Source organism: Chinchilla lanigera, unplaced genomic scaffold (assembly GCF_000276665.1).
Source record: "Chinchilla lanigera isolate Chin_1 unplaced genomic scaffold, ChiLan1.0 scaffold00014, whole genome shotgun sequence".
Taxonomy (NCBI): Eukaryota; Metazoa; Chordata; class Mammalia; order Rodentia; family Chinchillidae; genus Chinchilla; species Chinchilla lanigera.
This window is the reverse complement of record NW_004955415.1, coordinates 28,571,402-28,598,239: the sequence shown is the minus strand read 5'-3', so window position 1 is coordinate 28,598,239 and position 26,838 is coordinate 28,571,402. Positions and strand designations below refer to the sequence as shown.

General features: G+C 43.2%; 1 protein-coding gene across 2 annotated transcripts in view; it reads left to right on the top strand.

Moving 5' to 3' along the window:
• Ralgapa2 (Ral GTPase activating protein, alpha subunit 2 (catalytic)) overlaps nucleotides 1–26,838 on the top strand; it is a 248,630-nt gene that overhangs the window by 65,246 nt on the left and 156,546 nt on the right. For both annotated transcript variants that reach the window (XM_013512249.1, XM_005380947.2), the window contains exons 13-18: nucleotides 1,659–1,807; nucleotides 5,807–5,918; nucleotides 10,162–10,399; nucleotides 11,356–11,520; nucleotides 21,406–21,540; nucleotides 22,734–22,831. In XM_013512249.1, coding sequence (XP_013367703.1) covers nucleotides 1,659–1,807; nucleotides 5,807–5,918; nucleotides 10,162–10,399; nucleotides 11,356–11,520; nucleotides 21,406–21,540; nucleotides 22,734–22,831 — 897 coding nt within the window. The remainder of the gene's footprint in view (nucleotides 1–1,658; nucleotides 1,808–5,806; nucleotides 5,919–10,161; nucleotides 10,400–11,355; nucleotides 11,521–21,405; nucleotides 21,541–22,733; nucleotides 22,832–26,838) is intronic.

Genomic DNA, 26,838 nt, shown 5'->3' with positions numbered 1-26,838 from the left:
ACAAACAGTTTATGGTGGGCAGAAGGCAGCAATGAAACAAGGAATAACCACAGGTCTTTCTATCCTTTTATATTTTATCCAGACCACTTACAGTGGGCAGCACTCACAACCTTAATCCTAGTGCCCTTGATCCTAGCATTGCACCATGCATCAATCCTAGCTTCACATGTTCTAGATCCAGCCACCTCTGAAAAAGCCCCACCAGGAACCACATGAGGCTTTGCGGGGACATCCAGACCCAAGCCGTAACAGCGCCTCTTGCATTTTCCCACCTAGCTGGTAGAGGACAGTGGCTCCTAAAGATCCAGTGCAGAGCATAGAGTAGTCAGCTAATGATCTAAACCTTTATGGAACCTAGTTTTCTCTTAAGAATCTGCTTCAAGGAATCAACAACTGGGATCTCATCTTATTAAAAAGTTTTTGCACATCAAAAGAAATCATCCGCAGAGTGAAAAGAAAATCCATGAACTGGGAAAAAATTTTAGCCAACTGTCCCTGACAAAGGACTGCTATCTAGAACATATAGAGAATTAAAAGAAAACCAGACCTTCAAAATTCAAAGGCCCAATCAAAAAATGGACATCTGATATGAATATACACTTCTTAGATTAAGAAATGTAAATGGCAAATAAATATGTGAAAAAATGTGCAACATCATTGGTCATTCAAGAAATGCACATTAAAACACTGAGATTCCATCTCACCCCAGAAAGAATGGCTATCTTCAAAAATCAACCAATAACAAATGCTGGCGGGGTTATGGGGATAAAGGAACCCTTTCCACTGTTGGTGGGAATGTAGACTGGTACAACCACTGTAGAAATCAGTGTGGCGATTCCTCAAAAAACTAGGACTAGAGGTCCCATTCAACCCAGCTGTTCCCCTTCTGGGTATTTTCCCAGAAGAATTGACAACATCATACCACAGTAATATATGTGCACCCATGTTTCTAGCAGCACAATATGTTATAGTTAAATCTTGGAAACAACCCAAATGCCCATCAATTGAGGAATGGATAAAAAGGATGTGGTATTTTTATACAATGGAGTATTAAGCATCTCTAAAAAAAAGATAAACTCATGGCTTTTATAGGTAAATGGATGCAGTTAGAGACCATACTCATAAGGGAAGTAAATCAGACTCACATGTGTAAACACCATATTGTCTCCCTAGTATAAGAACCTGAAAGAGTAAGTAAGATGCAAAAGATACAGTAGATACTGTGAAAGAGAAACTCTCAAAAGGAGAGAACAACTGGGATGGGGGAAAGGAGAAAAGGGAGGGAAATATATATACACACACAAGATAGCTAAGATAATTATACTACTAATTTCTATTCGTTGAAAGGAACAGTTAGTGCTTATGTTGTTTGATGAATTTTACATGCCTATATCTGGTAATTTGAGCAACTACTTTAAAGATAATAATATGCAATATAATAACCATTGTTAATTTCCTATCATCTTGTTTTAAAATTGTGTATCATTTTTATTTATTCTCTTAAGAAAAAAGGAATCCACTTAGATTTTATATCCTAATGCATCATCTGTTTCTCCAGTTAAACATGCTGATGAAATTAACATCGTTATCTTTGGGCAAGATTTGTTCAGATTTTTAAGTTTAGTTATATTTTCTAATGTAAAATTTCTGATGTTCAGGTATTTCTGACAAATGCTGCAAATGTATTTTTGCTGGAACCTTGTGCTGAAGTTCCTGTGCTCTTGAAAGAGCAAGTTGATGCTTGCAAAGCTGTTTTGATTATTTTCAGGCGTATGATAATGGAGCTTACAATGAATAAAAAGACATGGTAAGTTTGTTTCAGATTATATTGTAAAACATATGTTTCTGTTTTGCACAATTAAAATGTTAAAGTTTCCATTTACTTAATGATTTTACAAAGTTAACAGTAAGACAATAGCAGTTTCTGTGCATTTTGAGGAAGGTAAGTACCCAATATGTGATCATTTATTTTCATTCTTGTCTTTTAAAATGCTCTCGAACTAAATAGTCGTGTTGCTTAATAGTAGATTTTTCCACTTTAAATGTCATCAGACAGTTCTGTGCAAAAGCAGTGTGGTGTTTTATAGTGTCATTCAATGTAAGTCCCAGGGAGGTTAATTACTGTGAAATGCTGCAGACTGATTTTTATTGCCTCAATTTGATGTTTTAAATTCACTTTGAAAAAATAATTCTTTTAAATGATTATAAAAATGACTAAGTAGTACAGTCAAAACTTGTGTCTTCATAAAACTGTGATTTTTTTTTTCTTTTCTTTTTGTCTTTTTGTGTTTCTCTGTTAGTCATTTTCCTCAAGGTAAACAGTATATTAGATATTTCCCGTCCTCATCTCATAACAACTGGGAATACACCAGTCCATCTTGCTAGGTGTTTCTGTGTCCTCAGCAGCAGGCCAGAAAACCTGCAGTTGCAGCTCCTTCCCATTCCCTTCCTGTCAGTTCTGCCTTAAGGTGCCTCTCAGGTCTGTTCCATTGTCTTCTGACCTACCAGTCCTCCCAGCCAAAGCCCGGCACTCTTCTGCCTCAGCTCCCAGCCCCAGGGCCACTACACACCAGTGGGCCAGCACTGTTCCTCCCCAGAGTTTCCCTGTTCCACCCTGCCTCCTGGGTGCCCTGGAGCCAGCACAAATGGTGCTTTGCTAGGAGTCTGTCTGTGCTTGATAGGTAGGAAGGCAGTCAGGCAGCCTGAGCTGCAGGAGCTGTGGGCCAGCGAATCAAGCCCTTTCCTTTTGAAGGCTGCTGAAGGGTGCGCTCTGAGGAGCCCTGTCTTAGCAACCACAACTGTCAAAATGATGGCTTGAGACTACAAATTCCAACATCATCTTTCCCGTTTGCCAAGTTAAGCAGTCCTAAAGCTGGAAATATTACAGTGGTGCACAGTACCATTGAAACAATTAAATGCCAAGAGATGGGGTAATGTCAAGGGCAAGGAGAAATGCTACCATCTTGCAGCTGAGAAGTGTGCTCCTCAGACTGCTGCCGTATCAGTGGTACTGGTTGATCCTTTCCTATGAGAACTGTGAGTTCTGCAAAACATGCTTCCGGTAACGTTTTGATATTTTTATTAGTTGTTTTTTTTTTTTTTTTTTTTTTTTTTTTTGCTTTTTGCTGGTACTGGGAATCGAACTCATGACTTTGCGCTTTCCAGACAGGCACTGTGCCACTGAGCTAAATCCCCAGCCTCCACTAAATCCCCAGCCCCCTGTTAGTCTTATTTCAGTGAAAACTCTAGGAAATAAAAATGAGCAATTGTGCTTTGTTCTTAATAATTCAGAGGTTTCCATTAAAAAATATAAAAAGACACATTATAGAAATAGATGTAAATACTCATAAAAATCGTCAGTAGAGTATAGAAAGGTACTGGCCTCTCTCTCAGGGAGATGTTCTCCTATATTTAAGTACCAGATGATTGTTGTCTTTACTCCTTCTCCTGTCCTCGTCCTTCCCTCTCTTCCCCATATACCTCTTTCTTTCCATCCAGTACACAACTAGTGAGCCCTCCTGAGTGGGTATAGTAGGGAGCTGGGTGCACCAGGCCTTGCCTCAGGAGAGTTGCAACACAGTCAACAGACGCTTCAGGCAGTTCTAGGTGCCAGGAGGAAACTCAGTGCTGAGGAGGACTGGGAGCCCCAGGGTGTATGTCCGGGCAGGCCTTTGTGAGCGAGCAGCCCAGGGTAGGTCACATGGGAGCCTTCCTGGTAGGAGTGGAGAGGCAGGAGCTCTGATGGTGGTAAGGGTCAAAGGTCGTACATCCAGGAAGCAGCAGTCGGGAGAGGGAAGAGGGAGGCAGGAGTTGGGGCAACCCAGGACACGCTGCAGAAGGAAGCAGCTGTGTCCTCCTGAGCACCGGTGTTGCATACTCATACTCCCAGAAGCTCTCCAGTCCCCAGGTGGAGAGACAGGCAATGTGCACAGCTCTGGGACTGCAGGAGGGTGGCTCACAGCAGGGCTGTGGTGGCGAGGTGCCAGGCCATGGTACTGAAACAGCAGCTATTAGGTGTGTGGAGGAGTAGAAATCCTGCCAGAATGAGGCAGTGGACACATGCAGAGGACCCCAGTGCCCCACTGTAAGTGTGTGGTGTTGTACTGTGAGTGTGTGGTGTTGTACTGTGAGTGTAGCTCTCCGAGAAGGACTGTGCAAGAGCCAGTGTTTCCTGGAGCACAAGGAAGCAGCTGTGACCCCACCTGGTGGCTGGTTACTCTGTGCGCCTTTCCTGTGTTAGGAAAGGGTTTTCCAAACTACAGGAGATGCCACGTGGGAATTCCCTGCACTCCTCGCTCCCCTAGGTCCAGACCTAGAACCCACGTGGTGGTGTTGCTGGTCCTGTGGGTTCTGTTGTTGATGACCTGTGCACTTCAACAGCAGCTCCTCCACCGAGGTCTTGTGCAGAACCCTGGATGTGTTTGGTTCTTAGCATGCTCACGTGATGGTTGTAAGGCTTCTGGTCTGAAGCCTCGAGTGCCATGGGCAGGCAGCAGTGACACCAGGTGCTGCCATCCTCTGCCACCAGGCTGTGGGCTCCCTTCCTGGAGAACAACAGTCTGCCCTTTCTTCCCATCCTCCTCCTCAGAGTTGTGCCTGCATTGCCAGCCACTGCATCTCTCTTCCTCCCCTGCACTTCCATGATCCCCAGCTGTGCAGGGTGGAGCAAGTGAGTGGAGTAGAGTGCCCGGAGAGTTTGGGCCCAGGGCTGAGACAATGGCAGTTGCCGAGAGCACCCCCCCACCCTCTGGTGTCAGTGTGCCCTGAAGAGGCTAGGGAGGTGCAGCATTGCTCATGGTGTAAGCAAATCACAGGAGAGAAGCTGGGAGGAGCTAGGAGTTAGAGAGTGCCTCCACCCTGGCCAGCTTTCTCCGTCCTGTCACCTGCTTTGCCACCACGAGGAGAGCAGTAAGGCTAGGCAGGCTAGTATGGGACACTGTTCAGAAGCCAGTAACCAGTGCCTCCCCCTGGGAGGACACAACAGACCACGGGTGCTGTGTTCCTGTGGAACCTGGGAAAGAAGGACTGAGCAGACACTAGGATGGAAGAATAGAGCCCCAGCTATACACAAGAAAAGTGCTCTGTTGTCCTAAACCCCTGCTTGCCATAACTAGCAGTGTTACATCGTCTCCATGGTCCATGTGCTCTTCAGAGAACTTTCACATTGCACCTCTGCTTCTAAAGACTGCAGTGCTGGTGCATGGTGAATGTGGTGTCCTGACTGTGTAGTCTGGTTGGGCGTAAGGTGCAGTCGGACCTTCCAGGCCCCAGTGCGTGTGTATTGGCATCCAGGTGACCTTTCCCAGCCCTCTGCCTTCACCAGGACTGCGGGCCTCAGTTGTGCTGTGGCACTGACTGCAGTGTCCCCAGAACCACGACCAGAAAGTCAGCTTCATTTTTGGTCACTAAGGTAGACAGGAATGCGCCAGGTTAAGCAGAATTGTGGGTGGGAAGCTGAAGACTGCTGTGTGGGTTCTCACCGCAGTCAGTGTCTCCAGGGTGCTGGCACTGCCCTCCCCGCCAGCATCTCACCCGTCCTTTCTGCAGGGGGAGTCAGGCTGGGTGGGAGCTCTACTCCTGCCTGTTGGTGTAGATTCGGGAGGCACATTTGTAGCACTGTCACAGCTTAAAACAGCTTATTTTGATAAAATGTGGTATTTGTTATATAAGTAGAATACAGACTTTTAATAATTTGGAATAACACGTGATTATCAATGTTGGTGAATTCTTCAAAGTATTTCCCTTTACCTATAAAGTTCTTTGGAGATGTGATTATTAATCTGAGCTTTTCTTTTGGGTGGCCCAGGGAGCAGATGTTGCAAATACTACTCAGGATAACAGAAGCTGTCATGCAGAAGCCAAAGGATAAACAAATAAAGGACTTGTTTGCCCAGAGCTTGGCAGGGTTACTGTTTAGGGTAAGTCTTTTTTATTAAAACTACAAATGTAAGTAATGAATCAAATTTTATAGCAAAAGAGTGTTAATCATTGGAATGTTACGAGTAGTATTAAATTAACTTTGGATGTTTAGAAATACTCTTTCTTAGCTCTGTCCAAAACGGTGTGATCTATTTTTTTGTAATTAGTGCTGGATTTTGGGCTTTCCTCCCTCTTGCCATCTGCTTCCTCCTTACTTGCTTGAGGGTGGTAGAACTTTCAAAGGTGACAAGAACCAAAGGCCTTGGCGGAGGGCAGTTAGATATGGAGAGGTATAAGATGAATGGCAGCTGGGGATGGGTGAAAACTGGAACACTTTCAGCATGCTGGGCAGTTGTGTTTAAGCCCCAGGCCTGGACGCATCTCCTAGGGAGTGAACATGACCCAGAGAAGAGGCCTCTCCAGGGCTGGCAGAAGGGAGAGAGCCAGGCCCAGATGCTTAGAAAGGGTGGCCAGGGAGCTGGAGGAGAGCCTGAAGTGGGTGCCCTGGGTACCGGGGAGGAGGACAGTAGCCAGGAGATCTCTGGCTCTGATATAGGTGGTTGAGAATGAGTGGAGAAAATGCAAGCCAGGCAGCGGAAGTAGTGAGTGTGGACAAGGCCTGCAAGAAGTCTCAGTGTGGGAGAGTGCATGTGTGTAGGCAAGGGTTAGTGCATTTGCTTACCAGTGTGATGGTCCAGAGGAGGACAGTGTGACCGAGAGACAGGAGATCTGCAGGACTGACATTGCAGACACAACGGGCCAGGAAGCCTGGATGTGAACAGAGCACCTAAGGATTCTGTGTTCTGGTGCCTCACTGGCAGTAGGGAGGGAGCAGGTGTGGGCCGGCCTGATGGACACCTGCGAGGGTGGACACACCCAGGTCCCAGGGCAGCAGACCACTGCAGCACTGCCCACAATTACAGAGATGGGCAATTTAGGGACATTTCAGAAAGAAAACAGTGTGAAAGCCTGTGGAAAGATGTGGCCTTCTCTGTGAATAAATGGGTGGGGGCAGAAGGGTGGCATGTCAGGTGCGGGCATGCTGGGAGTGGTGAGAAAACAGTGCCATCCTTTCCCACTTGGCCAAAAGGAACAGATGTAGACTAACAGGTAGCACATGCAGGTGAAGGTGACAGAAAGAGAAGTTACCCTTTAAAGCTAAATGTTTCCTTGGTAACCCATGAAAACCTAGCTGTTTATATCAACTTGTAGTAAGTTAGTGTGATTATGATCTTGGCTTGCTGACAGGACCATGAAGCTGCAGAGCAGACAGTGACTTGCTTCCTAAATATCCCTCCTTTACCCTGGTGGCCTCACCTACTTTGTGGGGTGCAGAGTGGCCCTGCACATGGGTTTTGCCCATGCCCACTTTTGTTTTGCTGTAGCTGAGAGTGCTATCAGTCACTGAACTGCTCCCATCTGGACATAGGCACTCTGCTGTCCTGGCTCTGCATGGAGGTCTCGTGGCCAGCACCCTTCCAAGCACCCAGGCCTGGCCGCCCAGTGTACTAGATGTGAGGCACTGTCCAGCTGGCCAGTGCACGGGCCTCCTTTCACCAGCTGTCCACCCTGCCCATTGTGTGCAGTGGGATTAGAGAGTGAACTTGGTGCAGAATTAAGCAAGAATCCAGACTGGAGTTGTGGGGTTTTTTGTTTGTTTGTTTGGATTTTGAGGGGGAAATTCCCTCATTCATGGAGAAAGCTTGTCAGATCTTCCCCAGAGACTAGTTTTGGGTTCATGATTATTTATGACTCTGGTGTCCTTGTAGTTGTTTTGGAGGGAGGCTGCTGACCCCTGCTGTGGCCCTTCCGGGCTTAGGGACTCCTTCCTCCTGCTGGGGGTCCTAGGGTCAGTGTGGGTTCTTGGGATTCACAGGCATCTGCTGACCTCCCTAGTCCTTATGTGAGACCCAGAAGGGAGAAGAAGGGGTGTGGTGTGGACAGCTCGGGAGGCCATCAGGTGGGAACTGTCTAGTGCCATGCAGCAGTGAAAACGTGCTTGTTATGATTCATTGGTCCCATGACTATAATGGCCGGGTGCTTGCTTTTTTTTTTTTTTTAATTTATAGACTATTAAGGAGGACAAGGAATTTCTAAATTACTATTATCTCTTTATCTTCTTTTGATATTTTCTATAGACTTTATCTTTTTCTGTCAGTAGGTAACCTGGGTAACAGATTTCTTCAAATAGTGGAAATTTAAATATTTAAAGTATAGTGATTGCCCAAAGTGACATCTTAATCTGTGTCAGTACTGACTCTGACCTTGACAGTACCTGGGAGGTGGTACCCCTGCTCTTCCCAGTTGGGCCTCAGTGTGTCGCAGTTGGGGGCAGGCAATGGTTGGGGAACAGGGTCTTTAAAATTCATTTCGTTATTTGTTTAGTTATTTTGAGTTGAGGTCTCACTACGTGGTCTGGGCTGGTCTCAAATTCACAATCCCCCTGCCTTATCCTCTCCAGTGCTGGGATTGCAGGCCTGTGTCACTATGCCCACCTAGAGGTACAGTGCTTATACACAGCTTCTGTGCTAGGCAGCAGTGAGTGTCAGGGCCGAGGGAACTCTGCCAGGCCAGTCTAGCCCCAGGTTATACTCCAGGTGAGTGGCACAACCCAGTCTGGGGCTCTGTTCTTCACTCTCCTTGTCTGAAGAATTGATGAGAAGGGCTCCCACTCTCATGTGCATAGAGGCTACTCTCTCCTCACTCTGAGACCCTTCACCACCTCGCACTGTGCACGGTGCTATTTTGAGCCATGCTGATGGGTTATAGCTGTTACCTGGTGGTGCTACTCAGAAGCAGGAATCTCACAGCTGCCAGAAACCATCTCTTCGTTGTTTTACAATTAGTCAACAAAGCGAAGCCAGAGCATCCCTCTGTGTAGGGCCTCCTGCTCCATCACAGCAGCTGGCTTGGACCACAGGGTTCCCCATGAGCAAGCCACATCTCCCCGCTCTTCTGTTCTGCTGAGGTTATGTTTACTAGTAACTCATCAATGTTCATTGTTAGACCAGTATTTACTGTTACATCAGGATTGTTTTTATTTTATGGATACACTTTATGGTAATGGCCCCAAACTCCTTATGAAAATGGCAGTGTATAAATGAAGAGGTATAAACTGACATTTTAGTAATAATAAAAATATTCAATGAAGTATTCATAAATAATTGTTTTCTTTCACATGGTTCTTAATTTTAAGACATTGTTCATATTAGTACCAGGTTTTAAATGAATTTTAAACCTTGTTTTTTAATATATTTAACTATTGTGGGTCTACTTTGCATTTTTATCCTTTCAAAAAGTGTAGTAAACACAAATTGAAACACATAGAAGTATTTTTAAAAGGTCACTTTAAATATTCTTTTTCAAATGGTCAGAGCAGGCTTGCCAAATTATAGACAGCTTGATATTTTTTAGTTTTCCTGTGTCTGTGTTAAACACTTTTGATCTTTCCAAACATTTACATGTAATTTGCCATCCTTGGAGGACAGGGGTCCGTGTTGCTACCTGAAGAATAACTGGGCGTTAGATCAGGAGATGGGGTGGGGTGGGATGCGCACCTGCGAAGGCCCCAGAGTCACAGCCACTGCCCTGGGTGAGGCCCAGGCCCTGGCCTGATGAGTGCAGCTCTGGAGGGAGCCTGAGAAGGCAGGAAGCCAGGGCATGACCTGGCCTGTGTGCACAGACTCAGTGGAGTTGCGACCAGGAGGTGAGGAAGTGAGGATGAGGAGTAAGTGCGCTGCCTCCTTTCCAGGTTGGCTCCCTGTGGAGATCCACTACCAAAGGAAGTGTTTTACTATTTTAAGATGCTGAAGAGCTGGAGCTCAGGGCATGCTGATGGGAGGCACTGGGGAAGTAGGCTGGAATGGGGATGAGGAGAGGTTCTGAGCAAGGTTCTGGAGTGGAAGGGAAGTGTGGGAGCCCCTCTCTTTAGGAGGGCAGCCTGCAGGAGAAGCAGAGGTGCGGCTGGGGCCCTTTAGTTAGCAGGGCAGGAGTTCACACACAGGAGGGAGGGGGAGGGCTCCCCATCACAGCTGGGCTGGCACGTGCTCTGGAACAGCACTGCACCAGTCGTGTGCACTGTGATAACTGAATCCTGATTACAATTAGACAGATGCATTTTGAGAATTAAAAAATCTACATCTAAATATATTTTTCATTTTAAAACTTTAATAATAGCGACAAGATACTGTGTCCAGTATTACACCTCTCCCTGTCTGGTTCTCTTGTGGCGGTTGGATTTAGACGCTCATCGTAGCATGGATCCGAGCAAACCTCTGCGTGTTCATCTCTCGGGAGCTCTGGGACGACTTTCTGGGCGTGTTGTCTTCCCTCACCGAGTGGGAGGAGCTTATTAGTGAGTGGGCCAACATCATGGACTCCCTGACTGCGGTGCTGGCAAGAACCGTGTACGGAGTTGAGATGACAAACCTACCTCTGGACAAGCTGAGTGAGCAGACGGAGAAGAAGCAGCGGGGCAAAGGTAGGCCCATGGCTGGGCAGGGAGGAGCGGGTCTCCACGCTTCTGCACAGCATTTCACAGTGACTGTGCCACCATGGAGGGTCCCCCACTGGTGCATACATGTATGTGGGCACACACTCAGTGCCCTGCAAATTCTCTTTCCTCCCCCTATGCAAACACACTTTTCACAATGGCACAGAACAAATTGTTTAGATAGTGATCAGGATACATGTTTCTAATTTGGATTGCTTTATTCTAAAGTAGGATTTAAATTTCCATTATGGAAACACTTGCCTTCTAAGCAATAGACAAGTGACAGCAGCAAACATAGCCAGAGGAACTGGCTATGAAAGCAAGCTATGGGCGGCAGCTCTACTCATCACACCTGGGCCCAAATCCCAAGTCTCTTATTCTCATTCTTCTTATATTTTGGGTTCTTGACCTCTCTGAAATAACTGATCAGAACAATATGAGAGGCAGAGAAGGTGACCCCCTTATTGCAATGTTTTATTGTTTTTGAAATTTTTCTAAAATAAGGTGTTATATTATTTATAGATTTTCATTATCTTACTGTTTCAACTGAATCTCCATTAGGGTTTATGGTGGGATTTCTCTGGGGATTGGAGTCAGGATGCAGCACTGTTCTAACATCAGGATCTCTGAGGTTTTGGTTTATAAGTAGTGATTTTAGGAGTGTCTTGGGAACTGTCGTAACTTCATTTGACATTGTCTTGTATTGAGAAAGGGCTATTAATACGTTATTTCTTTATTGAAGTGAATATGATGAAGATGGAGATTATTCAGTGACAGGGACTTTCAGGGTCTGTCACCAATGACTAGCACTGTGGTGTAGGGACGTGTTCCTCATCTGCAGCAGGAGTTTGCTTTTGTCTGTCACTCCTTGTGCGCTCTTGCTGAGTGTGCAAGAATGGTGATGAATTCAGCTTTCAGACTGTTTCCTCACCTTTTCTCCATAGGCTGTGTTCTGGATCCTCAGAAAGGGACCACTGTGGGGAGATCCTTTTCTCTGAGCTGGCGGAGCCATCCGGACGTGACTGAGCCCATGCGGTTCAGGAGTGCGACCACATCTGGGGCACCTGGAGTGGAGAAGGCAAGAAACAACGTCCGCCAAAAAGCAACTGGTAAGTGATGATTTAAATAGTTCTGGCTGTTATCTAACAGGAATAAAATGTTCCTGTTATCTAACAGGAATAAAATGTTTTAAAATTCTACTGGGAATTTAGATGAAACATTTGTCCATCTTTTTGACATCTGTTCTAGTTGCTTTTCAGATCATAGCTCTGGATATCTAAACCTCAGAACTCTCCATTGTGAAAAACACCTTGAGATGTTAACACTGAGTGAGACATTTGTGTAAAGAAGACACATGTCAGACACTCATTTGTGTAAAGAAGAAGACAAATGTCGGTTGACATTTGTGTATAGAAGAAATAGAGGGTTGCTTTTGAAGAAACTAGATTTCTTTTTTTTTTTTTTTGTCTTTTTGAGACAGGCTCTTGCTATGCAGTTCAGGCTGGCTTGAGCTCACTTTTTTTCGAGACCAAGCTGGTCTCGAACTTGCAATGATCCTCTTGCCTCAGCCTCCTGAGTGCTGGGATTATATGCATGCTCCACCACAACCAGCTAGAAACTAGATTTCTAATGCACCGTTAGTCACAATATTGTTATCGTTAAACCAGTGATAATCTCAAAAAAGCATGTAACCATTCTGGCAAAGAAAAAGGAGGATGCATTCACTTTTCAGAACTGGATAGAGACATTTTCGTTTTTTGCTTCTTTGGAAGATTGAGTTTTTTGTGTCTTTGCATGGAAGTTATCTTTACCGCCTATTTGAATTAACAAGAACTTGATCGAGAACTAGCTGATCTTACTGCTTTGCTGAGTTTTACTCATACATAGAAACAGAAAAAATAATTTAAAGTTTGTATCCAATATTTAATGAGAACCAATAGTTTTCTTCTCTGCAGTAGCTTTGGGGCTGTAGCTTATGTTTAAAGCAACTGTATCTCAGTTTCCTATAGTTTTTCTTATGGATGATACCATGCAATTGTAACTGACTTTCAGCATGTTAACTTCAGAATATCATAAGGCCCTCAGCCATAAAACAAAGATTCAAGCTTACTGTACTTTACAGTGCTTATTAAAAGGTTAATAGAGATGGTTTAGAATCCTGTTGGAGTTTTTAATGAAAATGTACTTTAACCCAAAAGCCCCATGATTCTTGCCAAAGTGTTTGGTGGTGTTTACCACCCTGCCTATCTGCACCTGCTGTTCTGCATCTTCTTGCTTTCCTTGTACTATCCCTTGAGGAGGGAACTCATTCCTGGTACCATGTAGGAGGACACTCATTCACTGATTTTCTGTCTCATTCCAATTCCTAAAAACACTTTTCTTCTGTCAGTGGATCCTTCAAAGAAAGAGGTTAGAAGTTTTTGCCAGAAGTTAGCACCTTGCCTGAGTGGCCCAGACCTCCCCCACCCCATGCCACCCTTGTATCTCAATGACAGTGGAAGTGCTAATGCAAAGCACTTGTTAAATTTTAATCTCACATATTGACAACAGCAGGTTACTGTACACGGAGTGTTTCATGTGCCAGTCCTTGGCCAATACAGCTTCAGAAGACATTGTACCCCATTCCCAGTTGCTGTTGTAAACCACTAGTATGGTAGAGGCACTGGTATGTTAAAAATACTCAGGACTGTTCAGCCATCTGGGTTGGGCTTATTAGTACTCTAAGGGGGAAAAGCGTAGTTACAGTCAGGTGAAGGCTTTTGGGGAATGCCTACATACCCCAAGCCTGTCCCCAGAGTGGTCAATTATATTTTTAAAAATTGGAAACACGACCTTTGAGCAATAATGAAGATGAAACCTAAAATACAGACCATGCACTTGCAGAGTAGAGAAATGACCACGAGTTCGACAGAGAGGGCACTGAAAGACAACTTCAGAGGCCTGGCAAGTAGTCCGAAAGAAAACCTCTGTTCCTGGGTATGAATGATGGTTCGAATTTAAATGTCTAAAGTGTGCGAGTGACCAGAGCAAGTCTTACTTTCCACAGAAACACTCCATATTTTATTATTTCTAAAATCTAGAGAAAGGAGAATCATTTGATTTCTAATAGGAAAACTTTTAAAGCAGTGCTTAAATGACAGACACTGACATATTAAGAGATGTGCAGATCTCTTAGCAAGTTTGAAGTGAGCCAGTTTGGCATTTTTATGCCATTTTTATGTGTGGCTAATGCTGTAATCACACTGTAGTTTGTCCTCTCACTGGGAATAATAATACACAAAAGCAGGAGAGACAATAAAGTAAAAAGTTTGTTTCATTTTTTTGCAGTTGTGCCACTATCACTTGTAGTTTGTTTAATTTCATGTTAATAATAGAGGTACATAACAGTAATATAGCAAATCAGCCTTTATATGTATGTTTAAGAATAAAATTGATCATATAGATTATGGTTTTATATATATGAAAAATGTTCTCTTCCTCTGTCCACCCATTTCCTCTTTTACTAGTAGTATATAGAAAACAGAAAGTACCATGAAGTTGATACAAAGAAAATACTCATTTAATAAGCATGAAACATGGTACAACAGGATGTTTTATGCAGATTTTAGCATTTCATGTACCAAATCTTTTAATGTTCAACTTGACTATCATGTGTTCTTGAGCTTTTAGGATATCTTGTTTCAAAAAAGATTTGCTTTTGAATACAGTCATCTCTCAGCAAACTAGTTTCTGAGTTATTTATTCCTTACAGAAGAATTTTCATCTCAGGCCATATTTTCTTCTCTCACCCTGGCCTTTTCGTGACCTTCAGGAGGGAAAAGGGGTCATAATGTCTGCCTGAATAAACAACCCAAATGTGACTCTGAAGCAGAGTAGAAGAAGGGAAAGGCCTAGCTCAGAAGGCACTCTGGACTAAAACGCATTCCCTGGGATTGCCCACTCCTGTCTTAGACTGACTGACTGAAAGTTGGCTGTATTTATTTAACCTGTGATTAAATACTGTACTCTGTACTGACTTTCTTTAAAGTTTAAAATGACCTCCTTTCAATGTGTAAGGAGAGCCCAGAAACAGAATAATAAGCAGTGAAAGGTCTCGATATGCTTCTGACATGATATCACTTTATCTCTCCCGGAAGCTAAGCGAAGCCAGTCTATCAGCAACTGTGTCCACCTCTCTGAGGCTTTGCCTGCCACTAAAAGCGTCCCGCTCCTGCTCCACACCGTGAGCGCCCTCTTACCCGGTCTATCTTACTCCTCTTGCTCTCACAGGCTGTCAGGTACTGTAACACCGCCTCGTGTGTTCCCTCCTGTCCCTGGCCTTCTCCCTCGTCTCCTGGGCCTTCCTTCCTTTGTTGCTGTTCCCACATCACGCACGCTGCCTGCCATTGTGCTGCGTTAGTACCAGTGGATATTGATAACTGTGTTTATGTGGTGAGATATTGGGTAGGGGTTAGATAGGCAATAGAAACTTCTGGAAACTGCTACCCTTGGAAGATAGAAGGATGTTTTAGGCCCATGGTTTTTAATAGTGGCAATGTGATGGCCTGCCTTCATGTGTCTTGGATAGTGTTCCTACAGAAAGTAAGGGAATTCTTAAAAAATTTTACAAATGTTTTGAGCATGTCAATATTAGAATGCTTACTGTGCCTTCCAAAAAATGAAAATACATACTGGATAATTATGAAGGTAAGACTTCCTTACAGATAATAAATCATAACCATATATAAAATGATTAGCTTATGCAGATTCATATTGAAAGTTGAGATTTGAATTAAAAAATGTTAAAAAGTGCTACTTTCCAAGAAAAATATATGTTCTTCCTGAAATTTAGCCAGCTGATATTGAAGTTAGTCATATGTGGTTTATGCATTTTTTTAAGAGCAGAATATATTTATTGAGTGAAAGAAAGCTATCTGAGAAAGGGACAACGTTTTCTTTTTAAGATGTTACAGCACATGGTAGAGCAAGGTGAATATAGTTTATAGTAATGATTGCATATCTTAAAATAATTAGAAAAGAGAGGTTTTGAATGTATTCATCATAAAACTATGATAAAAATGTGAAGTGATGGATATGCTAATTGCCCTGATATCATCGTTACCCAATGTATGTATGAATCAAGACAATACATTATATATCATAAATATGTACAGTTATTGTGTCGGTTTAAAAAACGATGCCACAATACCAGTGAGTTTTGGCCTAGTTACCTCAATGAAAGGATTAAATTTTCTACAGTCAGTCATTACATCCATGTCTAGATATTTTGCAGTGATTCTAAGACAAACTAAATGTTCTTATTAAAGAAGGAAATGCTTTCATGCTGTTTGTAGCTTGAGAAATCTGACACATCAATTTTTTTTTAAATATCGGAGGTAACCCAATTGTGGCTTTCTGTAGCACTAAATTATGTCACATTGTGGTTTGGCAAAACAAAGTTAAAGTGTAAGTTCTCTGATGAGTGTGTAAAATACTGTATCACTTAATTTACAGAATATGGGGAAAGAAATTATTTGGACTGAAACTGAGAACTATAGTTTCTTAGAAGACTTTAAGAAACACTGAAGGGAAAAAATAGCAAGAATGGTACATAGAAGAATAGTCAAGTGTCAGTTAAATTACTGAGGAGCATTAATTGCTAGATTATTTGTTTTTTTTAGACAGTCCTGTTTGTTAGAGATAATTAATAAAATATTTTAAATAATTTTGCTCCCTGTTTGACTGATACATTCCCAAAAAGATTTTTTTCTTGATGAAAAGTTTATTTTCACAGTCTACTTTATTTCCATATTGTTTCACTTTTTTTTTTTTTTACTTGTTTTTCTGGAATGTTTTCTTATAAAAATCCTTTCCTTTTATTAGTAGATTCATTTTGGAAATTTTTGTTCTCATGCAGCATTACATTTTATTTACTCAGATTCTTGGTTCCTATATATATTTACATGGTTCCAATAGAAGTTGAACACTTTAGAGCGGTGGTTCTTGACTGGGGACAGGGTGGGCACTGTCTGGAGGTAATTTGGTGGTCATAGTGCAGTGCTACCACTGGTATCTAGTAAGTGGGAACCGCAGGCTTGCAAAGCACCCCGCAGCACCCAGGCCAGCCTGCAGAAGGAAGTAACAGTCCCAGTTGCGGTACTGTGCTGAAACCCGGCTGCAGCGCAAAATGGAGCCAGCTTTGCTGGGTCTGATTTTCCTCCTTTGCTGACCCTGTCCTTGGTGTGGTAGCATAGAGGGTGAAGGGACATGGCATAGTGACTTGGAGAGCAATCTGCTGCTCTCATTCCTCTGACAGCTGCAGTAGCAGACTCTTTCCTAGTCTGATGCCAACTGTTCTTTATTACAGAAAATGTAATACCACTGTCCTCTGTGACTGTCCTCTGAAGATACTGGGCCAAGAGCAGTGTACAGCAGCCCCCAGTCAGTGTACACATCCTCCCCTGCTTGGTGCTGTGGAGGACTGAGTTTGTGCCCCACTAGCTCCACTTTCAATCCCAGTGCTTGGGCATATCCTGCTAATCTCTCACTGATAACATGCAAGTAAAGAAATTGTTTTGCTGGTACTCTGGACTGAACCCACTGCCTTCCCATTGAGCTATATCTCCAGCCCTTTTTTATTTCTTATGTTTGAGACATAGTCTTCCTAAATCACTATTTTCCCACACTGGGCTCAATCTAGTGATCCTCCTGCCTCAGCTTCCCAGTGTGTTGGGATTACAGGTGTGCACCACCATACCCAACACTTTGAATTTTCCTTTCTGACCACAAGTTCACTACCATATCAATGCTTGGTAATTTTATTTTCACTTAATGTTTCATGTTTTTGTTTCTAATCTGTGTAAGTAGTCTAATCTGTGGGTTGAAGTAGTCAGCCTACCAAAATTGTTTTAGTCATATAATCAAGAGAGACAGATTTCCCTTCAGACACTATATGTCAGTCTGACCCTTTGGGAACTCTTCATTTGGCATCAGCTGAATTTGGGGAGTTATTTTTATTGGGGGAAAGGGACTGTTGTTTGTATTTGGGGAGACTGGCAACCATATATCTCTGTTAATGTGAATAACTGTGACACACACACACACACACACACACACACACACACACACCCCTAGGAGGTAGTCTGGGAGTTGTTCCTTTGTGGGAGCACTTTCAGCTGTTCAGTTTCAGCCACCTTTTAGCTGGGACATTTATCAGTCTGTTGCCTTTATAGGAGGTGAAGATGGCAGATTCTGTTTTTCTTTGGAGAATATCATAAGAGTAGCAGAAGATCAACTGCCTTCTCTCCTAGAAAGGCTTCAGGTCCCAATGAGGGGCCTTGCCTGGCTGGCTCTACACCTTGCTCGGGACTCTGCGAAAGTGCTCCCTGGCAGGACCAGGGCTGCCTGGCCTTGGGAAGCCTCCACCTTGGGGAAACCTGCGGTGCTGAATGGCCACATGTCCCTTGTCCTCTGTAGAAGTCCAAGTTGGTATCCTGTGCGATGTTCAAAAGTTGGGAAGTTACACTCTTAGTTTTGCTTATGCAACCTTGTACCAGGGTAAGCGAAACACAGAATTTTGGTTGTTGAAGGATGAATCTCATTCTATTTAATAAGCTTGATTAAGGAAGCCTTAATTGTGTGTGTGTGCATGCACGCGCACGCACGCACACGCGTGCTGGGGATTGAACTCAGGACCTTGCACTTGCCAGGCAGACGCCATGCCACTGAGCTATATTCCCGGCAAGGAAGCCTTGAAAAATGAGTGAGATTGCTTTGAAAAACAGATGTTTGGGGAAAAAAGTCACCAAAGAGCTTACACACTTGGCCTAATCATGCAGACTGTTCTCTCAGTGGGGAAAGGCGGTTAAGTCCTCCTTATTTGATCATTTTTCTAGTCTTTTGAATGGAGCTTTAGAAAACAGTGGTTTAGTAATAATATTGTATAATCTATACCATCAAGAAATGAAAAAGATAGTGCTTTTAAATTTGGGGTTATTTGGTGAATGAGGGTTTTGAGAAAGTAATGAAGTAGTGACTGAGTTAGAATTTACCTCTTTGAAGTGCATCAAACAGGAATTGTGTAATGTTCAGAACAAGTGATGCATCCAGTCCAAGATTCATCCTGCTGTTTTTATATAACTTAGATTGCTTCTTTTTTCTGTTGACTATTAGGGATTCTTGTGTCTTCACACTCAATGACACTAGGGGACAGGGAAGCTACACACTAGCTGCTTCTCCTTAGCAAAGAAGGTGCCAGCAGAGGGAGCCCAAGCACTGTCACAGAGGGACCTTGTCAGAATGTGTCCGTCATTTGTCCATTTATGTAAGCCAAGTATTGAGTACATACTTGGGTGTAAAGAATGAAAAAAAAAGGCCTAGAAGCATTGTTTGGGCTAAGAATAACTGGAAACTCTCTTTTTCCCAACATCTCTAGTTCAGGGCCTAACTGCACAGAGGTGTACCAGCACTGGGGTGCACCCTCCCACCCAGGCACTGCTGACCCCCTCCACTTCTCCTTTCACAAGACCAAGGTTTTTCCATCTGAAGTCCCTCCTGACAGTCTTACTTCACAAACCTTAAAAGTGCAGGAGGCCTGCCTGTTGGGCAGGGGCCAGCGGTGGGGGCAGATGCTTCCCGTCTGCTGTGCTGAGGACCCGTGGGGACACGGATCCTGAGGCCACAGTGCTGTGGCTGTACTCTATCCCACCAGATGGTGATGCTCTTTATCTGTCGAGAGATGCAGCCAGTGTTGGCTCAGCTCGTATTTGTTCTACTTATGGGTCTGGAACCAACATCTACCAATTTTGGCATCAAACTTAAGAGACTAAAACCCACTTTTCCCACCACCCGTGAAAATGGGCACTGGCTAGTGATCTTTCAGAAGGCTGAGAAGCTCTTTGGCTCCCTCTACTGATAATGGATTAACAAATATCTCTTCCCAGAAGGTGGCAGCATCTGTGCAAGCAGAGTAAGTAGTGAAAGAAGATGGGCTGTGTGTGTATGTGGGGGGTGGTGTGGTTCTGGAAAGAGACCTGGGAAAGGGCCTGCCCTGGCCCTGGGGTATGCAGGTAAACATGCGCACCCATGCCTTGTGCTGCTGTGCGGCTTTGTGAGAGAAGGGCACACAGAGCCCTGGGAAGGATGGTGGGGCTTGGGAACCTGTCCCTTCTTGCCACCTCAGTCTGTCCCTTGTCACCCCCCACACTCACTTCCATCAGCAGCCACTACTTAGACTGTGCTCTAGAATTACACAAATTTCGTGATTTTCAGGTCTTGTAACTCCATCAGGATACTATAAAACGGAATTTTTGTTTCAATAGGAAATATATAGCAGCAACCCTTTGTGGAAGTCCTGCATGTTAAGTTTAGAATCACCTTACATATAGCTTCTTGTTTGGGGGACCCATGGCTTTGGCTCCCTGCTCAGATTAAGAGGCTCCCTGCTCAGATTAAGGGGCTCTCTGTTTGCAGCAAGTCTCTATTTTCAGGGATGAGTGGGGTGACACAGCAGGTAAGATAACACAGGCCAAATCCGATTGGTGTCTTCTTAGAGGGACTAAAGTTTGCATCTCATCCCAGCCCTCTGGGTGGCTGAGGCAGAAAGATCACAAGTTTGAGCTCAGTCTGGGCAACTTAGTCTTTTTACTTTAATCTCAAAGTAAAAAAAAAAAAAAAAAAATAAGGAAAAAGATAACAGTAAAGGGCTGGGGATATAGTGTGAAGGCCCTGGGTTCAATTTCTAGCACCGTAGAAAAGAAACATTGTGCCTACTGTTTTTGGTGAACACGACGCTGTCATGGTTATATAGTGTGGAAGTTTTTGGCGACGTCAGTGAGGAACAGAGTGGCAGGGCTTGCATGTGGGGCCCTGTGGCACGGCCTGGGGGAGATGTGGCTGGGCAACAAAGGCAGAGAGGAGCGGGTAGGGCTGAGGCCAGCACTAGGGACAGGACAGCAGGAAGAGGAAAGCAGCAGCCACAGGCAGGTCAGCACCACTGGGACGAGAGCCCTTGGAGCCCCTGTGAAGCAGCAGGTGCCAGGAGACCAGGAGAGGCGGCATACCCCTGCGAGAGGCCACACGGGGCTTACAGAGCAGTGGTACACCTTTGTTTTAGAGGGAACTCTCTGGGGGCCTCCAAGAGAATAAACATGAGGGTAGCAAAGGGAGAGGGACAGGGACAACTTAGTAGCTGTGAAAATGAGCTGGAAGAGAGGTGATGCAACCCTGCGAGACACTAGCGAGAGGGTGGTGTGATGGTCCCAGGCTGTGAGAGACTGAAATGAGCTGTACATCTCAGAAATGACCTAGGAAGGAGCACATTCTCTGGGGAGCATAGGTGGCAGTGGTCCTGAGATCATCCAGTGGTCTGGATTCATCTTTGGTGGTCTGCTTTGCTACTTATACTGAGTCTCTAAAAATGCCAGTGGGTCATTTTTGTACTTTAGCAATTAGTTCAACATTCCAATTGGCAATAAATACAAGCCATCAAAAAAGGCATTAAGGAGCAATTTATTTTGGACAGTTATGCCTGTCTCTGTTAGAAGGAATAATGAGGTTGAAATTTCTATTTTCTCTCATCTTTATGGTGTGTGTGTGTGTGTGTGTGTGATGTGTATGTACTCCCCTCACATGTAAATTACCCATTGTTTGTATTTCCTGGATTGTTGGATCCTTTTTTCCATTTTAGGCCTAAAATTTCAAATGACTTACAGCTCTCAACCATTTACTGCATTTGTTTTGTTTTGTTTTGTTTTGACTTTTTGTTTGCCTTCCTCCTTCCTCCCCATTCACTTTGAAAAAAACAAAGACTTAATAGAATTTAAGAGGAAAATGTATTGTTAGAGTGGAATACCAGTATTAACAAATATAGCAGACTTACAATGTAAATGAACATTATATGATTGCAAAGTTTTATGAGAACATATCTGAAACTTAATGTTTTCAATCAGTTGTTTAAAGTGAAGATTTCTCAGAGGCTTCTAGTACTATCCCGCATGTTGTATTTATGCTCACAGAAGTGGAGGAGAATCCGCAGTCGGAGAGCGCCCCTGCGGGGGACCCGGGCCAGCTCACGGTGGGGCAGCAGCAGGTCCTCCGGAGCAGCAGCACCTCCGACATCCCAGAACCGAGGGCCCCGGATGCGTCTCAGGGTACCGGGGTCTTCACTTGCTAGGGCGGAGCTGTAGGGTGGGGGCTGGAGATGAGATGGCCTTCTACAGTGTTTATTCTACAGAGGTTTATTTCAAGGGAATTATTTTTTAATTTGACTACAATGATGTGATTACTAGCAATGAAATGTTTTAATATAGTTATCTAATTGTATGTGTGTACACGTGTGTGTACACACACATGGTTTTTTCTTCAAGTTTGTGGTGGTTGAGGGCTAGAAGGGAGCTGGGTGGCTGGAGTAGGAGGGAGGCAGAGAATGTTCCCTGCAAGGTCAAAAGGAGCAGCAAATGAGGTAGAAGGCAGGGAGGCAGTATGCGGGAAGGAAGAACAGCCTGTGAGCAGAGCCCGAGGTGTTGAAAGGGAGAGTGGCAAGCTGAGCAGGCTGTGAAAAAGTTCACTAACAGCTTGCAGACTCTGCCGAGGTTGAAAACAATCACTTTTGCTATTGGGGGGAACAAGGATTGCACTCAGGGTGTTGAACATGCGAGGCAAGAGCTCTGCCACCGAGCTACATCCCTAGGCCTTGTTATTTTTTTTTTTTTTTTTATTTCTGTTTTAAGACAGAGACTCGCTAAGTTGCCCAAGCTGGCCTTGGAACTTTCGATCCTCCTGCCTCAGCCACCCATGTAGCTGGGATTACAGGCATGCGCCACAGCACCAGGCAAAAACAAACACAACTTTTAATAGCATTTACAGCTTCTGCAGCAACTTTGAGCAACAACAGAGTTTGGAAAGCCAAGAGGCAGATGGTAAATAGTGAGCAAATAGTGTATTTTACAGTGAGAGCATGTGTTTACAGTATGTCTAGTATCACAGGTCCTTACTATTCCATTTCAGTGTCATGAGTTAATGGAGAAATAAGCCTAACTTATTTATTGGCAGGCTATCTCATATTTCTGAATATCAAGGTTATATGAGTCCATCAATAGAGCAGTGAAGTCTTCTTAGGAATCTTCTTGAAGTAAGAAAATATAATAAAAAAAAATCACCCGAGAAAATGTATTACCTGAAAGATTTTTTATTCTTTGTATAAGATGATGATGATGATGCTTAGTATTATTATGGCAGGGGCTTTAGCTCAGTGGTGGGGCACTTGCTATATTTGTAAATATTTGTTTTTCTATTTTTATCTCATGACACATTCCTTCTATCAATTTTTCCCCCGAATCTCTAGGTCAAAAGGTTGAAATTGCACAGAATTTGACTTCTTCAGAACCGAAGGCTAGTCAAGAGAATAAAGGCCAGGTGAAGAGAGAACATGAAGGAATAACAGTAAGATTTTTAAACATTATCCATTTGTCATTAAAAGTAAACAGTTTACTGCACAATAAGTGAATTTACTGGTGGCAGTGACATTTAAAAATTTTCTTTCTCCATTTAGATGGATTATAGGCCCATAGGTTTTGTTTGCTTTCTATGTAAAATTATAGTCATGCTATAAACATAAAAAAATTAACAGTAAGTGGAATTCACTCCTTGGTGTATACATAGCTCTGGTATCTGTTCAAGCTGGTTTCCTTGCCTGTAAAGCTTGCTTTTCAGATTCCCTACTCCTGACATTGATTGAGCTAATAGTTTCCACTGGATATGAGTTACTAGATTAAGCGAGCATTACAAAGATTTCTTATCACTTTTGTTAAAACACATAGTGTTTATTTACAAATAAGTACAAAGAAGAAAATTAAAACAGGCCATAATTCAGTTATACAGATAACCCCTATTTGTTTGTTTAAAATGTATTTTATATGTGTGGAAAACTTAAATGTCGAGTAAGGATATAAAATAAAAAGGGAAGGCCTCTACCTAGTCTTCTCTGTTTAAAAGATAACCAACATTTTCTTGTTTCTTTGTGTTTATAAAGGCACATACCAGTTTTCTCCTGTGTATATTCTGTTTTTCAACTATGGAATAAATACCCACAAATTGGTCACCCAGCTTAAGAGCCAGAATATTTCCCATGCTGTTTCTTCGGCCTCTAGGTTTCTTCCTTGTCCCCTCCCCACCACCTCACCTCAGAGAGTGGCATTACCTTGCCTGTGTGTGTGCCATCCCTTGTTTTGCTCTAGACTTTGTTATTTCTGCATCTCCAAACAATATGTTCTGCTCCCCCTTATTTTGAAATTTTTAGGAAAGTGTTCTATGCTGGCCCTGTTACTGTGTTCACTCAGTGTTCTATCCCTGTGATGTATCGACACTGTGCCCTGTGGCAGTAACTTGTCACATTTTCTCTGATGTGTGATACTCCATTGTGAATACATTCATTCCATTTATCTTTCCATTCTTTTATTGATGGCATATTTATGTGTCTCAAGAGCTACATGTCTAAGGTTTTCTCTAGGATGGCCACCTAGGAATGGGATTAGTAAATTGTACAATAAAAGAATGTTCTTCGTTACAAAGTGATACCTATTTTCTAGTGTGGTTGGTCTGTTTAGATTTCTGCCAGTGATTTATAGAGTTCCCTTCATCCACATTCTTACCAACACTTTCTGTCATCAGATTTTTCATGTGTATGGGTCAAATAGGTGAAAATAGGATCTCTCGTCTGCCTTTCTCAGATTACTGAGAAGGCATAGTATTTGTCCTCATTGACTGGTCATTTGTGTTTCATCTGTGGAATACCTACTGATGCTGTTTGTTGTGTGCCTGCTGATCGATCTTTTCTTTTTAATTTACTCTAGGTCTTTGTGGTCTGAATGGTGATCCTGACCCTGTCTTAGTTATGTTTGTAGCAAACATGTTCCAGTGCATAGCTTATATTTTCATTCTTTCTATGGTGTCTTTTGATGAACAGCAGTCCTTCATTTTGATATTCTGTGTTAACATTTTTGTGGTTAGAGGTTTGCGGTATTTTTTAAAATCTCAACTACACAGGGATAACAATATTACCTTAAATTTATTCTATAAATGTTTCCATTTTGTTCTACACTTTAAGTCTTTCATCTACCTGGAACTGATTCTTGTGTATGGAGGGAGGCAGGAATCTAATCTCATTTTCCCCCCATAGGTCACTGTTTGTCCCAGGTCACATTTATTGAAATCATTTGTCATTTATTGATCTCTCGTGTGTGCTATTATCTGATGTAGAAACCTTCATTGTGGTACTTCCTGCTTTGATTCATTGGTCTATTGTCTCTCTGGACAGTGCTTGGCCTCTTAATTACTACAGGTCTCCCACTTCTTTCTCCTTTCCCACCCCTCCTGATGCAACCTTTTTTCCTGCCACTTTTTGTCTTTCACTGACACTGACAGGAAGCCTCTGTCCACCTCTCTAGGTGTTCCTTGCTGTTCTTGTTCTTGCCCTTCAGATTACACCACTCACTTGTCAGCAGGTTTCTTTCTGTTTATTTGCCCTTTTTGGTGTATGCTGTGTCCCACCAGCCTGTAGATGCTAGTCTCTGCCACTTTGGAAATATCTATGGTAACATTTCTTCAAAAATTGCCACATTTAAAATTTTCTCTTCTCTGTCCTTTTTGCTTCAGAGTTCACGTTCATTATTTTCAAATATATCTTGTAATTTCTATTCTCATGTGAGTCTCATCTTTTTTTTCTTTAAAATGTTTACAATTCGTGGTGCTAAATTTAAGTGGCTATCTGAAATCCTTGGGCCCCACCTCTAGCATTTGCTGTTTCTGGCTCTTATGCCTGCTGGCCTGCTCCTTGAAGTCCATTGGTGTCCATGAGTTCCTAGCTGGGGACCTTACTCTGCAGAACACCTGGCTGTCTTAAGTTGGGGGAGATTCACCAGGACAGTGCCTGCATTTGTGTCTCCTGTGAGTTTGTGAGTTTGGCTTTAAGCCTGGCACCTTGGTACTTGCCACCAGCAGTGGTAATACAGGATGTCCCTTGTGATAACTCCAGTTCCCAGCCCTGGGGGACTTCTGGGTGGCTCAAGGATCTCTCGAAGGTTTACTTCTAGTAAGGCCCAGTGTGTGTGCAACCAAAGTTTTTATGTAGGATCTGTTTCTACAGTTGGAGTATGTTTTGTCTCATGCATCCCAAAGCTAAAGAGCTACATTCTGCCCTGCAGTTGAGGAAATATCCTGGGTATATGTCTGTGTAGCTTGTGCATAACATAATGTCCTTCTTTAAAGGTGTGTAGTGATTTTTCATGTAGTTTCCTAAATATTTTGTGTCCTGCTTCTCTTTAGCTTAGTAGTTGTTCTGTCTTTTAATTATACATCTTGGTCCTCCCTTTTCATTTGTTCACTATTCATCCTTTTAATTGGCTTAATTGTTTTCAATCCATGTTCATCTGATTATAAGCTCTAGCCTGTCATTGTGCAGCTTTTCTCTTAATTCTCTTTTCCTTTCCCACCATCAGAAGCCTTACTCCCTCATTCCTGAATCCCCATGAGATTCCATAGCAGTTTTCTTCTTCGCCTTCATCTGTCCCACAGATAACAATTAGCCTCATCTTTCTAGTTACGATTTTAACTGAACTGTTGTCTGGAACATATAGTTGATCGTTTGTCAATATTAGGTGGAAAGTCCTAAATCTCATGTCGAAGGCCTGCCAGCAGCTGCCTCTTTTGGAAGGTCCGAGTTCCTTCTTATCTTTTTCCTTCTGCACCTGGCTGCCCCGCATGGCCTGCTGCAATCTGCTGCTTTTCCTGCACGTAGAACTTGCTGATTGCCACTCCGCTTCCTGCTTTGAGTCCCCTCCTGCCCTCCCTCTGCCACTTCATGTCTATTGCCTCCTTGAACAGCTCTCCTGTAACTGTCAGCCGATTAAGGTAACGCTTTATTTTGCATACCTTTCAGAGAGAATTTATTTGCATATTTTGCTTATGTACATTGTAATTTTGTATAATTTGTGTATATTTTGTCTTTGCAAGCAAATTGTGGGTGTTTTAGAGGATGCAGATTGCCTCCCGATTTCTCAGTCCTCAGTGTTTAGCAGAAGTGAAGCAGTGTTAAGTGTTAAACCATGTGTAACACATTAACCAGGAGGCGCTGTGTGGGCCTTGGGCAGCGTGGATGGGGCCTGTGCTTTCCCTGCCTGTGCACTTGGGGGTAGCTTAGGTCTAATGGAGAATTATGTTTATACCACATGTCTACTTGACCAGGGGAACAAACAGAACTTTAAAATAAATTATTTCCATCTAATTTGGCATCCTTTCTAGTAGATCTGTTTAGTTGGATGTCAGTGGGCAAAGTAGAGGATGTAAATTAAAGTTTCAGATCTTGAGTAGTTTATAATTCAATTCTAGTAATCTGTGAATACACGTCCTTCAAATGGAAAACATCATTAAATGTTACATTGCTATTATTGTTT